This window comes from Chelon labrosus (genome assembly GCF_963514085.1).
Source record: "Chelon labrosus genome assembly, chromosome: 21".
Classification (NCBI taxonomy): Eukaryota; Metazoa; Chordata; class Actinopteri; order Mugiliformes; family Mugilidae; genus Chelon; species Chelon labrosus.
In genome coordinates, this window is record NC_140354.1 from 20,758,136 (window position 1) to 20,777,615 (window position 19,480).

Genomic DNA, 19,480 nt, shown 5'->3' on the forward strand with positions numbered 1-19,480 from the left:
GTTCATTACAAATCTGAACATGTATCTCCCTTTCTGCTCGGGCACAAGAAAGAATACGTGCACAAAATCAGAAACACATGACTTCCCATGTATAGACTTTCATCGACACTGACCCAAGACATGGGGGCAGGGGGTTCATTACAAATCTGGACATGTATCTCTCTTTCTGTCCGGGCACTACTAAAATATTTGGACCAAGAATGCGCCAAGAATATGCGCAGAATCTTAAACCAACGACGTCCCACTTGTTGACTTTCATCGGCAGTGACCAGTGGTGACTTAGAACGAGGTGAAGGAGACAGTTGGGAAGCCGGGAGGAATGATGTCAAAAGACTATGGAGACAAAGGAAACATAGACGGAAGCATGGGATAGTGCAGAACAACTCAGAAACCAGGCGGCTAGATGCGGCTAGTTTCGTTGATTACAAATCTGAACATATGTCTCTTTTTCACATAGAACATGCATAGAACAAATCTTAAACCAACGACCTGCCATGTATCGACTTTCATCGACAGTGACCGGATAAGGTGAAGCAGTCAACTCAAAAACCAGGCAGCTAGATGCAAAGAGCAGCTTTTAGCTTTTAGTTTCGTTCATTACAAATCTGCTCGGGCATATTGATCAAAGACGTAGGGCGTGGCGAAGTAAAGGGTTGGGAAGCCAGGAGGAATGATATCAAGTGACTCTGGAGATATTCACAGAGATAGATATAAGCATGGGACAGTGCAGAACAACTCAGGAACCAGGCGACTGGATGGATGGACCATCTTTTAGCCTGAGTTTTGTTCATTACAAATCTGAACATGTATCGCTTTTCCTGTCTGTGCACAGCTACAACATTTGGACCAAGAATGAACTAAGAATACGCCCAAACCGGGAACTCTTCACGTATATACACTTTCCTCGGTAGTGACAGAAGACGTAAGGCGAGGTGAAGGAGACAGTTGGGAAGCCGGGAGGAATTACATGAAGCAACTTTGGAGATATTCACAGAGAGAGGAAACATAGTTGGGAGGTATGTATATGCCGGGAAGGAGGAGATAGACCCATCTGTGGCCTGTGGGTAAGAGCAGGTCTGCAGGTGTGTGCAGGGCCTTTGATTTCCCGCCAGGCTTTGCATCTGTGTGTGTGTGTGTGTGTGTGTGTGTTTCTGTTCTGTGATTCTGATCAGCAGACAGCTTTACGCATAATCAGGCAGGGCAGTCCAATATCACGCGTTGGAGATGATCGCTGCATTATGCATGCGCGCAAACCACGCGAACACGCACACAGTCACGTACACAAAAAATACGTGTGATCTCTCGCACGCACTCACACAAATTAAGGTGGCGGGCTTAGCTTTCAACTGATTGCTTGTATGTGCTTCCATACAGCGGCTGTCACGTTTATTTATGCGTATACATATTCGTTTCTCTGGAACACACAGACACTTCCTAACTACTGCCCTCTTGGCAGCACTCGGTAGCTCTTAGACACTTACTTCCATTTACTCACAGGGCACTTATGTGGGATACTTCACAGTATATCAAGTGTCGGGCAGACAGAGAAGAGACTCCGAGTTTGACTCTGCAGAGGTCAAGCTTCTCAGAGTTTTGTTACCCAGAACACGGACTTACAGGATCAATTAGAAGGCTTTAAAGCAAATGGTGACGCAACGTAACAATGACACAACACAAGGAAATCGAAGGAAAGAGTTCAAAAAGACACAAGTGAAAGGACTACAAAGAGAAGAATGAGAGCAGTGAAGGTGACCCCGACTGTGTGTTCAGCTCAAGAGGCCCCCGAAGGAGGCGAGTGATTGAAAACTTCTCCTAGCGTCAGCAATGCTTCCGAGGCATCCCTCAGGACTACAAGTTGGCAAACAGACGCTAGCCTCGCAAGGAAGCTCAAAAGGGCAACTCATTTGGCGTCAATCAATCAAACCACATGGCTGTGGTGGGAATCATTTGTATCACAAAGAGAGAGGCTAGTTGACATGGAGCTTTTGGGCTTTTCGGCCAACAGAGATCCAGATCTGTTTGGGAACCAGGGAATGATATCGCCTAAAACTGACCAGTCTGACCAGGATCATTCTTGGCCGGAAAATAACCTTTATCTTAGACGGCAGAACCCAAAGTTACATAGAGAGCTTGCATCCTAACATTGCTGACGACCGGAGAGTAAAACGTACAATGGTATAAGGAAAGAAGCCTCTCGTTGACCAACTGCGACCAACTCCAGGAGCATAGTTATTTTCTTATTCCAATCACAACCCTAACCCTAACCCTAACCCTGACTCTCTGGTCTCGGTCAGATGTCTGAGATCGAATTCCATTCAGTAACCACAGGACCAATCATGGTGAATCAAACTGACACCTTTTGACTGCAGCACTGGGTCCAATCTCCCATCCAGTAGGTGGTAAAACCTCGGCCAAACCTGACATTTGCCAGCTCTTCAGCAATCGTCTTCGTCTTCCAGCCACTGTCAAAGCTTTAAAGACAACACAATATATACCTCCTGAAATCCAACGATCTCTAGGCTGCTATAGTTTTTATTTTTTATTGCTTCTGAACCAGAGAGCCTCTAAACTGTATTTCGTTGTTTTACACCAGACAATGACAATAAAACTTCTTATAAACTTACAGTTGATTCACTGTGCTCTTTCGAGGCAAGCTTCAGGCTTCTGCTGAAATTAAGGACATGTCCTCATTGCATTAGGAAGACCAAGCAGCAACCTAATTCTCTAATTTGTTTTCATGAGTCTAATACATGGCTACTCAGGACGCCAATATAATAATTTAGATTCAAATCCAACTTGCGTTTAGTGTCTGGGAACCAGATATTTTACGTTCAGCCCAGTTTTGGCCATTTGCAAACTCAAAGCCCCAACACTAAACTCCAAAGCAAATGAGCTCGTTTTGTTTCGTCGGTTATTAAAAACCCAACTCTAGCAGTTCCATGAGATAAGATTTGACGTCAAATCAGACAACAGAGCTTGGTATGATCGTAGAAAAAGGGGCTCTACTGTCTATCTGTCAGACATGCGATCACTGTGGCGGCACAAAACCAGGGGAAAGTGATTACATTGTAATGTGACACCGCATCAATTATCTTGCCAAAAGGTGTTTGCGCCGTCGATGCCAAGCTCGAGTCAGATCTGCCAAAGAGCGGATGAAATTTACAGCTGCTGCCCCGAAACCAGTAATCACCTCAGCAACATTAGGCCGAAGCTGTGAGGAAGACGCAGGTACAGAAAACAAACCCCTTTCTCATTATACCGCGTAAATTGTCAATTTGTTTGCGACAAACTGGCTCGTGTCTTTACTCCCCTTTAGTTCATTTGCTCTCCCCTGTCTTCCGCGCTCCTCCCTGACCTCTTCCTCTGATATTTTCTTGATCTCATTTTGAAGCTTTGCAATTAAGGCCGCGCTTGTTTTGCTTTTGGCGTTCACCTGCTGCCGCCAAAGTGCAACATCTGGGACTTCTATTGTACGTCTGTTGCCGCAGAGGGAGTGAATGCTGCTCGCAGACCGCCAATGGCATGTGAATGCAAAATTGAACAACCTTCATTGTGCTGCCATCTGGCACTGGCTGCAGAGAAGCTGCTCCAGCTCTTTCCTACAATACCTTTCTTTCTTTTTTCTTTTGGACACTTCTTTTTCAGCTGTCTCCCTTTGTCTCACCGCCACGCACAAATTCACATAACATCCACATCCTTCCCTCCCTCCTCCGGACATTGATGGTAGACAGTCCTTTATGCAACTATTGATTTTCACAAATCTATTAACACTTCGCCACTTAGGATATACGCTCCTCCAGTTTATTGCGGCGGCCGCTGATGGCCACATGTATTGGATTTTTATTTTATGTTTAGCCACAGTTGGAATTCATCATCAGAAGTGCTCACGGGATGTGTTGGCTGCTGGGAATGTGGAGTAGCAAGACCGAGCGAAAGTTACTTACAATGATGAGTAAGATGAAGTAGATGAAGTTGTAGAAGGAGTGGGCATCCATCACGTAATACATGATCTCAACCCAGCCCTCTAGAGTGATCACCTAGGAGGAAAGTTTGCATCCATAAATTGAGGAACTTTAGAGGAAACTGATTGAGTTTTAATACCTTCAGTGATCATGCAGTTATAAGTCATGCAGTCCAAAATGAACCTGTCCTACCTGAAATATTACGATCCAGGCGTAGACAATATTGTCAAAGTTGATGGCACCTTTGTGGGGGTTACTACTCCCGGTGTGGCACCGAGTGTAATACTGGTTCCAGTTTATGCACAGGCCGATCGCTTCACCCGCACCGGTGCCGTTGGCCAGGGGCTCCGGGCTCAGGCCCAGCGCCTGCCTGTGGAGAGCGTCCTCCTTGTCCAGGCAGCACGTTCGTCCCCCTTCGCGCCTCGCCGGCACGTCGGTGCACGACATGATGCCGTTGTCGGACGCCAGGGAGCAGATGAAGGGCCGCTCGTCGTCTTCCTCCGGCCGGTAGTACGGCGCCGGCAGGGCCATACCCGAGGAGCTGTGGGATAAGAAGAAAAAAAAGAAGAATTCAAATAAATAAAATGATGCACAAACAAATTTTTATCCTACTTCATTTGAAGGGGGGAAGATTTCAGTGAAGAGGACGGATGTGAGAGATGTTAATATATGCTGAAGTGAATCCTTGGAAGTACTGAGCCAAGTCTGAGGAATAAATTCATCACCGAAGGCGAGCATGCAAAGAAAGAAATGCAAATGATATGACGTGAACATCACCTTCTGACTTATACGAGTGCATAAACACAAGTAGTGTTTGTTTGCTAAAGTCATGGTCACGGTATAACCAAAAAAACAAACTGAAGCAAGGGAAACAGGACTTGTAGGGTTTCTTAAAGACGATTCTCTCTCATGGGGGGCCGAGATATTGTCGGCCTTAACATCTTTCCCCCAAAAAGTTTCACTCCCGTTCACAGGATCCAAACCAGTTTCCTCCAATCACAGGTAAGTATCCGGTTGTTAAAGACCTTAGTCATGTGAGTTTCAGGCGGACAACACCCACCGATGTTCAACCCCAACTACCCCCCAGTCTTCTAGAACTGAAGAAGCTACTAAGATGAGATGTCGTCAAGAATCAGCAGCTCTCTCGGGTTATTTGAAACTAATGTCGATTACCAAAACCTTCGTGAAGAGAAGATTCAGTGCAGGACTGTCGCATTAGAATATTTTTTTCACTGGTGCACGTAATGAACTGACAGGGGAGTGAATACAGTACACGTGTGAAGGACTAACCCAGCACTGAACCAGCCTTAAGGTAACGCAGTGAAACAAAGGTGTGCTGACAGGTGAGTGGGGGGTGAGGGGGTGGGTTCATCTGTTGGTCAGGACATAATAAATCCTGAGGAAAAAGAAATCCTGCAGCACACGACACTTCACATACAATTATTTATTCATCGGGTTAGAGAAGAAGCGTTGGTGTCAGATCGTCGTTCCACAGCAGACCTGGCAAGACGAGGCGAGATGTGAAAATAGTTTTATTGAATAAAGTATAGATTCAGATTTGTATTTTTGACATTAAATATCCCCAATAGTGTCCTCCTGTATGGAAACTGATCCATAAAGTGGGAGGAAGTGTAGAGTAGAGTACGTCTTAGCATTCATTGACGCACACTGAGCAGTTGTTTTTTTAAGCGTGCATCAGTTTGTTTATCGTATTGTTTATAGTGTGCAGCAAGTACGTCTTTATAAATAGATCAACCATACTTGAAAGTAGCAGGCAGTGTTTCTAGGCATATGCTGTAATGAAGCAGGGCTGAGAAGCTGATTCGTGCTGCAGAGACGTCACCTGAAGAATTCACACAGAAATCACATCCTGCTTTGTGTCGTCGCCTCGGTTTGTTAGATAGTTCGTTGGTAGGTTAGTTAGTTAGTTAGTTAGTTCATTAGTTCGTTCATTTGTTTGTCTTGCATTTTTGAAAAATAAAGTAATGTAACACGCATGACTAATAGAGTAGCATATTAAAGTAATGAGATAGATAGATAGATAGAGAGATAGATAGATAGATAGATAGATAGATAGATAGATAGACACCTTTATGACACCTGCTGTTGCTTTCGAGAGGCGAACTTTAACTTTCTGAAACGTCTACCAGTGCCTGTCAGCAGAGAGCTTGAGTGACAGGATGGGAACACAACTTTTTACTTTGTGTTTCGCTTCAACAAGAAAAAAATACTTCAATGGAATGTAATGTCTTCTTCTGTGGTTATCACAGGGACAGTTTACCAGGGCAAAACCTGCACCACGCCTGCAAAGTTTCCCGTATCACTTCAGCGAAATGGAAGCGACGTCTTGTTTTCGTCGTTTTTTCTGCTCCTCACCAAGTGCACCTCGCCGGCGCAGTCGTCACGTCTCAGGGGAAGGCGTCACTAACTGCAGAGGAGGATTTTGTAGATTGCAGAGATGCGGCAAAGGAAGCACACACTCTCCCTCCAGGTATTTAGGTGTCAAAATAAAGCCATGGTTTCACGACTTGCTGGTTTGCAAAGCGATAATTTAAATAATTATCAGACATGAAAGCTTTTTGAAGAGGTTTCCTTCATTCAAGATCTTTAAATGTAGAGGCCACCACATTTAATAACTAAATAACACATTGACAAACATATAATCTGATGTATGAACTGGTTTATTCATCCGGCTCATTGAAATACATCTATCACGAAAGAAGCACTAAAGAGAGAAAACATGAATACCTCACCTTCAATACTTGAAGAAGAAATAAAGAAGCTTTTACTTCAAATTCCACCAAGGATTTTCAAAAGGTTGTTCACACTTTCTTAAATAAAGAAAATTAAACTAAGACTGCAGCCCTGAGTGCGATGCAAACACCCAGCGAGGACAACTTCGAGCCCATTCCAAGGCCTCGCGAGTAAATAATTGGTCTGGTCTCCACAAAGCAGACGTAACCAGTCAGCTCCTCCATCTGCACCGTTGCCCTGGCTACCTTGTCGGCTGTGCGGGAAAGAAAGCTCGACACGGGAAACATGTCCAAGTGTCGGCTGCTCGATAAATTCTGTATTACGTTCATGCACAAATAAGGAGTTTGGAGGGATGACCTGATGCAGAGGCAGCGGTAGAAGTTCAACTCGGAGGCAAAACAAAATCTTTGGAGAGGAATTAAATGACTGATACGCCCCCGCCATCTGAAGCCCCCTACGTCGTTCCCTGAGAAAATAGCACATAGCACAAGGGGGCATCTACTTCAACCAAGAGATGCAGAATAAGAGACGAATTTTGGGGGTAAAGTGATGAGAAAAGTCTCAAAAAGCAGAGGAAACTCAGTCAGATCAGAATTCCTTTTGCGGAGGCTCATAAGGAGAAGGTCTGAGTCCAAGGACGGCTAAACTACACCCCCCATCTATCAGCAGAGCCATTACTGGACACAGCCAGACACACATTCAGGGTCACTACAGTATTGACTCATTGCCCTGTCACCTCAGCCCTCCTTTTTTTGCAGGATCTATGTTCAATTCCATCTCTGTCCTCTCCTCGGGAGGCGGCACGGAGGAGTGGACAGAGAAACCCGTGGCCGAGGTGCCTTGATCAAGCGCCTGATTGCCCTAAAAGTGCCCCCTGGGTGCTGCACCGGTGGCAGCCCACTGCCCCGAGTGTACACTGTGTGTGAACGTATGGATGAGTTACGCTGCAAACACTTGTGGTTTCAGACTAAAACCAAGTAGATTTGTGTTGATATGAACACAAGAGTGACTTTACTGTAGGTACTGTCGTTGCTCGGGACTGTATTTCATCTACGGCCATAAGCAAAGTAGTTGTTGCACTTATCTGTGTTCATCTGAGACCTTTCGGATCGTGGCATTTTAAGCATCAGCTTGATACAATAACAAGTTAGATTAGAGATAATTAAGATCTTTAAAGTGAGTCACATGCAACTCTGACACAACTACCTGGTGAGAAAAATTAGCTCGGAAGACGGGGGGGGGGGGGGGGGGGGGCAAGCATGTTTTGAGATAATTTTCTTGCAGTGTAAAGGCAGACTGAGAATTTCCCCATGAAGCATCAATAAAAAGTGAAACTGTTCTTCAGATAAAATTATCACATTTTATCTCTAACTGTCTTTTCTCCTACAAGACGGGAGGTTTATTTGGTGGAAGATGATTGCAGCTGCTTCCCCCCCACCTCTACCCCTCACTGTATACTCATACCCACCTCCAGCGTGCAGGATGCATTGAGTACAGCCTTCCTTTTAGTGCATGCATTGTCTGCCTCTCCCTTTGAAACCTCCTCACCTCTCATTCTCTTGATCTCATGCCTCTGGTCAATAGGAGGACAAATAGTGCTGATGCGCTGTATACAGAGGTAGAATAGCTTTACCTTTACCTCCAGTGGCAACCATGCACATGCAGGAGCCCTATCAGGCTCCGTCACTCCCCACCGAGAGTATCTTACATTGATTTTAGAGGCACAACAAAGTTACAGGTGTGCACCGACACACTGAGAGCTTTTATTACAGTAGAGTTAATGCAGCACAATCAGGGACAGACATGAGAGAAACTGTGTCGAGGGAGCTGGTCAGTAGGATTCAAATCTAACAAAAAAATAAATAAAAAATGGAAGAAGGGATAAATATTTAAAGACAGAAAGGAAGAGAAAGACAGAGAGAGCAAGAGAGAGACAGACCCTGTCAGAGTAGTGGAGCGTGAATGAAGGCCGCCGGTGACTTGGCATCGCACAGCGTGGCGCGGCGAAAACCTGGCAACACGCTGAGAACACACCTGCCGACGGGGAGGGAGACGAGGGGGGAAAGGATCGAGGCGGAAAAGGAAAAAAAAAAATGATATGAGGAGAAAGTGCGGGACAGATTGGTCGGGAGGACTGAAGGGAGTTTGGACGGGACATGCTTCCTTCTCCTAAGCAATTAATGCAAGACATTTGTAGCCAGGAATCTTAGAGGTGTTAATTTGTCTCTACGATAAAACCTTGAAATGTATTTATTCCTTCCAAAAAAAAAAAAAGAGAAAAAAAAGTAATAATAAATGTGATACCTCTTACACCTATCAGGCATAACATTATGACCACCTTCCTAATAATGTGTAGGTCTCCCTTGTTCCTCTAAAACAGTTGTGACTCATCAGAGAATGGACATGGGCCTTCTGAGGGTGTCCTGTGGTATTTGGCAACAGAATATTGTTAGTGGGGGGGCCTTTGAGGGGAGGGGCCTCTGTGGATCATCCCACAGATACTTGATCAGTTTGGGTTCTTGTGAATTTGGAGGCCAGGTCAACACCTTGTGATGTTCTTCATGTTTTTTTTAGTTGTTCCTAAAGCGTTTTTGTGGCTGCATCCTACTGGGGATGGCTGCTGAACATCAAGGAGTGTCATTGCTATGGGGTGGGGGTGCCTGGTCTTGTCTAGGTGGGTGCTACATGTCTAAGTAACATCCACACCAATGAATGAATGCCAGGTCCAAAAGTTTCCCAGCAGAACATTGAATTGTCGCAAGATGGTCAATGCTACTTCTCCTGTCAGTGGTCATAATGTTGTGGTTGATCGCTCTATCTTGTACTGGTATAAATAAATCCCAGAGATCAGAAGAGGGAGGGCGCAAAACCGTAAACGCTGCACTTGACTGCGACACTTAGCCCACTCCATTATCACCTCTCAGAGAGCTAACATCAGTCCTTTATTTGGCATAATAGTCCTCGAGCGCTAACTCACTAAGACCTAATTCAGCACTCAAGCACCCTCTCTAACCCTGAATAATATGCTAATACAATGCTTTAAAACAATATGCACAAAACAGTAATAAGCGGCTGGGAGCGAGACGAACGCTAACAAAATCTGCTGCTGCATTAATCAGCTAATGTGTGGGAGTTTAAGTGTGAGCTCTGGAAGAAAAATGGTTTTTCTAAAGGTGGACTCAAACGTTACAACCGAGCGTCCCGGTAGGAATAAAAGCAGCTATTTGCAAAACCAAACCAGACACATTTCTAAATCTAAATATGTAATTTTGTTGCTTAAACTAAACCGAACTAATAATATTTTTGGCTTCAAACGGGATAAGAACGTGATGTGTTTGATCAGTTATTCCACCAACAGTTATGTTATCGAGAACAGGACATCCCTCCAAAATTTACAAGATCCCCAAAAGAAAACTGGTCAGGAAGGCTGTAAAGAAATCAGTTCAATTAAAGGAGCTCCAGCTTTTTTTGGCAGGTTCTGGTGGATCCTTAACTGTCTGAGCCACGGTGCAGGCGGGTCAAGATTACCACCTCTGGGTTTGGTCGTTCAGGTTTGGTTTCATAAGACCAAACTGACTGGGTTTATTAAATCTTGCAATCTCTTTGCTAGTTTAGTCTCTCTGCGTCGCCACTGACGTCCCAGCTGGCCACCGTATCACCCATTAGTGGACATAGGTGAAGAAAAACTGGTTATGAGGCAAAACTAATACTCCATGTCAGATCTTGACTTTAAGAGAAGGACAAAGGAGGCAGGATGGCGCTCGCCGGCGGAAACGTGTCCCCTTACATCCGTCTATTAGAACTGCCATTAGTACAGGCTGCGTCAGCACAACCAGAGACGAGTAGTAAACATCGGCTTACATGCATATTACAGCACGCACACACACACACACACACGGACTCACACAAACACCATAAAGAGGTCGTTTGCAAAAAAAAAAAAAGGAACTGAGAGAAAAGAAATGAAACACTGCTGAGTACCGGTGAATGTCACTCACACTCAGAAACAGTGGGTGATGCTGCCGTGTTGGGTCATGAATATGGAGACATGCAGCTGGAAACTAATCACCTTCTCAGCTGCAAAGTGTTGCATAGTAGCTCGAGAGGCAGAAAACTCAGGAAATAAAAAAGGAAATTCATATAAGCTGAATGGGAGACACGTAAATGGGTTTGATTTCTGGCGAGAAAACATTGCAGATAGATCAAGGAGACGGAATTAGAAAGCAAACATCTCCCTTTGGAGGCCAAGTCATCGATGCCGTAGTCGAAACTGTCAGTTCTTGGCCCCGGTTTGGAGACACACATCACACCCAGGCATACCGACACACAGCGTTCAACTCACAGGGTGAAGTTCTCCTCCGGGTAGCATCGGTTCCTCAGGAGCCCCGCCCACAGCTGCACCCCGATGATGCCGAAGATGAAGAAGACGAAGAAGCAGAGCAGCAGCACGTTGCCCAGCATGGGCAGAGTGTCCAGCAGCAGGTTGACCAGGATGCGCATACCTGTGTGTTTCAGTAAAGGGGTCAATCAGTCACTTACGGATCATCACAGGGTTACACGGAGGATTAAAAACAGGACTTAGCATTTGCATATAGATTGCTTTGTCAGAGGCTGGCCCTATATATGATATTATTTTATATTTTATGAATGCTGACTGTAGTAGTGCAACTATTCAAAGCAGCCTCCCTAAGATTACATTTGTAAACTAACAAATTGCTGTGTGAGATAAGTTATGATTGATGCCTGGTGGATTGTTTTCATACTTTGGATCGTGGTTAGATCCGTGGCTCTACAATATATTGCCTCTAAAAGGCACATCATAAATATTTTGCAGGTATATTTTATATATCCCTAAGGCACAGGGGTGAACAATACGTGGATCGCAAATGGAGCACGGGTAGATTGCGAGCCTTTTCCTATGTCCCTACATATGGACGGTCAAACGCACCAGCTGCTGAAAAACTCTAGCAAGCTAAGTAGTTAGCCTTCCTATTTATATTGACTAAAGAAGGGGTATAAGAATAAGTGGGTGTGCTGGACCAAGTAAGAAACCAGTGCAGTGCAAGTGATTAGAGTAAAGTAAGTACAGACTATAAATGTATTGAACTGTATTGCGCTATAACTCCTAAGGGGTCATGCAAAACAATTTCCTAGAAGGATCAATAAAGTATTCTGAATCTGAAATCTGATGCAGCTATGCAGGGTGCGGTAATATATACACAGATCAGCCACAACATTATGACAACTGACAGGACAGGTCAATAATATGGACCATCTTGTGACAATTCAGTGTTCTGCTGGGAAAATTTTGGACCTGGCATTCATTGGTGTGGATGTTACTTAGACAAATAGCACCATGTATGGAGAACAGCACAAGGTGTTGACCTGGCCTCCAAAATCAGTAGATTCCAAACTGATCAAGTATCTGTGGGATGGTCCAAAGAGGCCCCTCCCCTCAAAGGCCCCCCACTAACAACACCCTCAGAAGGCCACATCCATAGTCACCACAAGGGAGACCTACACAATATTAGGACATTAAGTCATAATGTTTTGCCTGATTGGTGTATATTTGACTTGGTCACTGTAGAAGTATTTTGGAGGCCTAAAAGTTGTGGGCACCCCTTCCCTAAGGCATTAAAGTTGCAGTTTAGTCTTAATTAAGGGTTGTTTCCTACATTTCGGGGTATTTCAAAGACACATCCACAAGAGAAGTTCAGGTTACAATTGAAAACACACACATTCGGGAACAGCTAAAACAAAAACAAAAAAAGACACATGGATTGCACATGCACCAAATCAGAGAAGAAGGGAAGTGGGGGATGGAAGCTTCTCCAGAGGAGGCAGTGTGAAAAACAAACACACCTTAGGCAACAGCTGGAGATGAGCTGTTCCCTCAAAGATCCTCAGAGCTCTACAGCATGGTAATCGGGCTACACGAGGTCCCGTTCGTGATTAGACTAATTGCTGGAACGCAAACCGTGTCCCCCTGTCGAATCATGATGACCTCATTCCCCCTTGTGGACGGGGCCTGTCCCGCTGTGACGACACACCGAGGCCGTGATTAGCGGAACGTGATGACAGCTGATTGGACTAACGAGAGACAGAGGTGAGACCCACTGATGAGATCTCGTCACGGCGATGTGGCGGCGCCGACACCTGAGAGAGGCGTGTCTGCGTTGCTACTGATCCGATGTGTGTGCTCGCTTTGCGGTGCCTTGGTGTGATTCGTGAATAACAACAAGCAGCGGGTTAATGTGTCACAACAGTGCATATGAACCGAGTGAATAACAGGAGAGAGGCTGAGAAAGAGAGAGAGACGTGATAATAGTGTTTACAGGCATGGAAATACCTGTAGTGCACACGCTACACAAACACACGTAAACACACATTTACGCCTTCCCTAACGCCTCATTTTCACATGGTTCTGTGTACGTATGCAGCTGACGGGGAGCAACGATTTGATGCCGTTTATAGGTTTCCTGAAGGTTTCTGTCTCCATCTTGGCAACGAAAAACTCCACCTAACCCCAAACTAATCCAGAAATGGTCAAAGAGGCGGAGCGTGAGTGGGGCTGAGGTGGGAAGGTCACACCCTATATGAAACTTTAAGGCCTGATATAATTTAAACGGGTGTGTTGTGTAAAAATTCTTACTGCACAGTTGCCATGAATGGAGAAGTTAGCTCCTGAGAGGTAAACATGTTTATCATGGAACATGGAGGTCTATGGAGATCAACTCGCTTTTGAGTCAGCCTCAAGTGATCATTTGAGGAACTGCAGTTTTTCCATCTAAGTTGTCATTCCTTTGAAAACCTCTGGTCTAGTCTCTCGAGATTTTGCAGTTGATTTGGGATTGCAGTGTATGCTAGGAAGTTTCTAGACTTGTAGCCAGTTCTTAATTCAATGAACCAGAAAGAAGGACGAGCAGCTCTGCAATTTCTAGTCTCTGTTTCTATTCTATCTTTATTCTTACCCACACAGGTGTCATGAATCAAAAAAAAAAAAAAGAGACAAAAACTGACAAAAAATAAAGCATTCTTTTGTACCAGGCTGTTATTTCTGTTGCAAAGTTGGACATTTTTAATGGAGGTCTAGGGATATTCACTCGCTGTTGGAGTCAGTCTGAAGTGGGCAGTTTTTCCACGTTGGCTTCATCTAAGTTGTCCGGACATATATTCACTCCTTTAGAAATCCTCTGGTCTTTCTCTGAAGCTTTTGCATTTGATTTGAGACCGCAGTGTATGCTAGGAAGTTTCTAGGTGTGCAGCTAGTTCTTAATTTAATGAAGCAGAAAGAAGGACAAGCAGCTTGGCAATTTCTTGTCTTTTTTGTCTTTATTTTACACACACCATTGACATGAATTCAAAAGAGACGAAAAGCGTTCTTTTGTACCAGGCTGTTATTTCTGCTGTGAAGTTGAACATTTTTAATGGAGGTCTATGGGTATTGACTCACTTTTGGAGTCAGCCTCAAGTGGTGATTCGGTGAACTGCAGTTTTTACTCATTGGCTTCATTCTCCTGCCCGAGTTGTTGATGTATGCAAGTCCTCCAGATTCAATCCTATCCTCCCTCGCGGCAGATTTGAGATCACAGTGTATGATAGGACGTTTCCAGGTGTGTAGCTAATCCTTAATTTACAGGAGAAGGACGAGAAACTTGAATGTTTCTAGTCTCTGTTTCTATTCTGTCTTTATTCTTACCCACAAAGTAAAAAGAGATGGAAATAAGTGAATAAACATGTTTCTTTCTAGTGTAAAGGTCGAAATTTTTAACTGAAACCTATGGAGATTGATTCTCCTTTGGAGTCAGCTTTAAGTGGTCATTTGAGGAACTGCAATTTTCCCACATCGGCTTCATTCTCCATCCCCAGTTGTTGACGTATGCAAGCCCTCCGGATTCATTCCTATGTAAATCTCTGTTATCTCAGATATGTTTACAAAAGTCCTCCTTTCTGCAGTGGATTAGAGATCTCAGTGTATGCTAGGAAGTTGTGCCAGGTGCATAGCTAGTTCTTAATTTAGGGTTAAGGCTTAGGGAAAAGTAAATGCATTTCCTTGCGTGAAACTGTAGGGGGCACAGGTCTTATAAAACACAGATAATAACCAAATAAAGCTGTTGGGAAACGAGGTACAACTTCTAATAACTTTGGATTTGGAATAGTTTACGTGTCCTTAATTGTGAGTCATTTGCACCATTTGGCAAACTATGTACTTCACTGATGTGTGAATCTTATCGTTCTAGCATAAGAAGTTGAGGTGAGGATACACCTGACTTCCTCCCAGAGGTTAATTTGTCTCGTGAACTGGCATTAACTCGAAAGCAGCGGCGTCAGGGCTCGTGTACGTGTCTCTGGTGGCGAGTCTAAATGTATTTCTTCCCCAGGGTCCTTGTCATTAGGCCGCTGTTCCATTAGGGCTAATTGGATGAATGAAGAGAGGGAGAATTGGACGGAGGGATAGAGGGAAAGCGAAGGGCGGGGAGAACGACACGGGGCCCGAGGGCTGGCGGAAAAACAGGGGTGAGCCGAGGAATAAAAATATTAATGGAAGGAAACAAAACCGGAGGAAAAAAGAAAGAAACAGTAGGGTATCAGCTTTTTTTTCCCCCTCACATTGTCTCTTCTTCTTTTTCCTTCTCTCTCCTTTTTCTACCTGCCTCCATCTCCACCTCTCCCAGTGACTGTATCGGTTTTCCAGCTCCTGCTGTTCCCAAATAAAGATGGATGCCTCCCCTCGCGCCACAGTGGAAACACATTCGCAGCTACCTGCCTGCGCTATTCACTCAAAGCCAGAAGAGAGCTCTTTCTCCCCTCTGTTGGGCTCGCTATCTTTCCAGCTACTATTCTGTCTAGCACATTCTCCATCTCACGCCGATTTCAACCACAAAAAGAAGTCTAATACAACAGCACACCCACACCGCACAACACAATTATCTGCCATTTTGTTGGAGGGTTACAGATTGAGGTGTGTGAGGGGTCAGGATGTGCTCGTGCTCCCCTTGCACCTTTTGGGCTAAAGTAGCGATCGAACAAAACAAGGGACAAATAGCTTTTATCGCTTCCTCCTCCTCTAATGGTGTCCAAGGACCCAGGCTACCGCGCACTCATTACATGCTGCTTAGTCATAAACAACAGCACGCACACATCATAACATATACATCTGCTGCAACTCTGCACTACACTAACAAACCCATGTATCTGGAGGTTCATGCTACGATGCATAATCATCTCCGGAGAGGTGGATTTGTTTACAGTCTGCACTCTGAAGCACCATACGCTGCACACAATGCGTCCTAATCAAACCACTTGAAGCGTAACAAAGTTAATCTATGTATTTCCGAGAGCCGAGCACCGTCCTGGGCGGCGGCTCGGCCCGAAAGGTAAGCCCGTCCCTCGGAATGTGCGGAGAAATGAAATCAAGCCGGCTTTTCCAGATGATTGCGCTGAACTCCGCGGAGCCGCCGTAATTGGACACTTAGATGTCTAGCGGAAATCAGGAAGTCATTGTCCTAGGCGGAGGAGGAGGAGCTGCGATCGCGGATTATGTGTTTGTATCAGAGGCCTGTATTTAAAATGAAAGAATATGTTTTAGAGGGAGGAGCGTAGAAAGAAAATGAAAGGCCGGAGTAAGTGTTTAAACAGTTAAGGGATAAAGCAAACATTTGGACCCATGCAAACTCGATCATCTACTCAATCTGCGTGTATGTTTCCTCATGTCTAGGTCTTTATTTTACACTTACTGCCGTTATCTAGATTTGAAACTGGCCTTCTGAACTTCTGTCCATCCAGTGTCTACTATCTTAGCCTGCAGTAGCCCGCAGGGGAAGCCTTTCCAAGCTGGTATCAGGTAAGAGGCAGCATGGTCACCAGTCAATCACAGGCCAAACCTTCTTAACTTCTTAACGTTATCAGCTAGGCTGCTTTTTGTTTGCTACTTATTTCTTTCAAAAACTTTTCAATAGCTGCCCTCATTGAGTGGAAATATGTCTTTTTTTTTTCTTCTAAAGTATTTGTCCCCAAGGAGCAAACGGAATTACGCAACAGATCTTTCATGCGATCAGCTCCATCTGCTGCAGAATCGTTTTACAACTGTTCAAAAGTAGAAGACACAGTCTCTCTCTCAAAGACTTTGAAGAGAGACACTGTACAGGCACATGCATTTCACGCACTGGTGACGTTAGAGCTCAGAAACCTCCATCTTCTTTCAGACTAGTGCAAAGAAATGATGTAAAGTATATATTTATGTATTTATTTCACTACTTGACAAAATCATGCGTATTTGGTTTCAGTAGTGCTTACACCCAACAAACCTTGTTGGATGCAAGCACCATGTCCATCTATAGCCTAATTGATTAATTGCTAAAAACAACAATAATTTATTTTTTTCTAGCTATTTGCAGCATTTTCTTATCAATGGGGTGACTGTAACTCCTCTCTGTGTCCACACAGGAAGAGACGAGCAATGATGTTGTGGAAAGGGACACAATTCAGCCGGCTGTAGGCAAAAATCCTTTGGCAACACAAAGTAGTCGGATATAGTTGTCTGAAAATTGTCTGCCAACTTCCCCTACCAACAAAATATTTGGGGGAAAGTTGGTCTGGAGTCTCTCCGTTGGAAACTGTGAGGCTTTGTGCGGCGACGGACAGAAGAGGGACATCGACATGGTCGCCATTTGAACGGCAATTTGTTTACAGCAAAATGGCTCTGATTGGTTGTATGATTATCCAGTTGCTTGCAGAGGTATTTTGTTTGTCTCCTTAATTTATTGCAAATTTTACAGCCTTTTTATATGGGCCCCCTGTTATACCTTTTCTCTGTTTTATGGTTGAAAATATAAGAAATGTACTTCAATATATTTTGATGAAAAGTATTTTGTATCGGGTATATTATATTGGGTGAAATATACTCGACGTTAGTGATGGTTTTACTAATTATAACATCAGTGTTCAAGGGTTAAACATTAAAGTCTTGTAATACATATCACCTTAAGATGTTGAAGGTCAGTTTCTAAATGTATATAGTACTGCATAGCCAAGGGAGGAGGATCTGTGAACCTCCCGTTTATTCATTCATCCTGGTGATGAACACTAGCTGCTGACGCTCAGCTATCCGCTTCTGTGAGCGACCTGAACCCAGCTCGGGAAGTTTAATTCTCTGTTTACAATGATTAGGAGCTGCCCGTCAAAGGACCCGGACAAAGAAATCAATGGGAGCTAAAAAGTTTTGGCCGAGATGCAAGTTTTAGATGAGAGGAGCGGGCTTATGGTCACACTCAGATCAGTGAAGCGGTGTTAATGGGGAGGTTTGTAAATCTGATAACGCTGTGACTCAGGGCCTGAGCTGACTGTGTGATTAAGCATAAGATGAATGTTTAATGATGCCCACAGGGAACAGGTGGCACACAGAGGGAAAAAAAAGGAAAAAGGATCAAATACATATACATGACTTTTCATGCATTTTGTACTTCATGTGAACTGACAGAGACACATAAACACATAAAGCAAAAGCACATGTATACATAAACCAGTGACACGACTTAAACTGTGAATAATTTGCACTCAAAGCGCCTCATGTCGCCTCTTACTTGGCACTCTGTTGATGGCTTTGAGTGGCCGAAGGACCCGCACTGTCCGAATGGCCGACAGGTTGATGTTCTGCAGGTCCAGTGAGTACTCTACCATCCTGGATATGAAGAGAGAGAGGAAAAAAAGAGAAAGCAGTTTAAGCTGTTTGCAGTTGCCCCAGTGAGTAACCAGCTGCAGCATACGTAGATCCCTGAACGTGATTCATTCATCAGAGGTCGTTTCTTGATGTCACCTGTTCCCTCCCGGAGCTGTGCAATTCTCAACTGTATGCGACACATGCTGCATGGGGGCAGGCGCAAACACTCCGGAGAAAAACGTCAGTGGGTAAAGTGACAAAGCATCAAAAGGGGGGGAAATAAGATGAAAGAGAGGTGAAGAGGAGAAAGAGAAGTGGAGAAAAGGGGACTCATTCTATTCTAAGTGTTGCCTGCAGGATGTTGTGGCTCAGTCACAGCCTGGCATCTGTTAGCTAGTCATATCCACAGCGTGGCTAAGCTGTTTGTGCCCTCAAACCCAAACCACTTTCACAGGAGGATGGTCACGCTTTGCCATGTGTGTACTCTATGTGTTATGTGTAATGCATGGCCGTAATCATCAAAGCGAGTGACGGCGGGTTTTACAGTATGGGTAAGTGTGTGTCCGCGACTGTGTGCGCGACACTGATGTGCCTGGAGCTACGGCAGTGTAGGGTACAGCGCGATTCCAGCACCTCGAGCTAATAACACCCAGATCACATCGACTGGCTTTGACAACAACAGGCTCGCCGTTTCTCACATACTGTAGATGGACTTATGAACCATGTCATTTACAATAATGTGATACTTTATCGATCCCACAGTGAAGCTATTTCCTTTGCCCTTCACCAACAGCACAGAGTCACCAGCTCAGAGAATCACCCCCCGGCTCACACTTAAAGTAGGATTGCTTGGTGTAACAAGGGTTTCAACTGCTATAACATCTAACAAACCAACACAGTCTCATTGCAATTTGTGAAACAATTTCCTAAATTACCACTTTTAGTTTTTACTACTGTTGCTTCACAGGAAAAGGGGTCTAGGTTTTGGCCCTTCCTAGGTTTGGGACCTTTCTGTGTGTAGTTTTCTTCAGGTTCTCCAGCTACCTCCCACAGTCCAAAGACATGCATGTTAGATTAGTCAGCCCAGCCCAACCCAGCCCACCAG

General features: G+C 44.5%; 1 protein-coding gene across 1 annotated transcript in view; it reads right to left on the minus strand.

Annotated features, from left to right (window-relative positions):
- LOC311506082 (voltage-dependent T-type calcium channel subunit alpha-1I-like) overlaps positions 1-19,480 on the minus strand; it is a 141,843-nt gene that overhangs the window by 57,026 nt on the left and 65,337 nt on the right. Inside the window, exons 4-7 of the mRNA XM_084569962.1 lie at positions 18,299-18,396; positions 11,059-11,218; positions 4,155-4,503; positions 3,945-4,037 (exon numbers count right to left, since the gene is read on the minus strand). Of these exons, the coding sequence (XP_084426088.1) occupies positions 3,945-4,037; positions 4,155-4,503; positions 11,059-11,218; positions 18,299-18,396 (700 nt within the window). The remainder of the gene's footprint in view (positions 1-3,944; positions 4,038-4,154; positions 4,504-11,058; positions 11,219-18,298; positions 18,397-19,480) is intronic.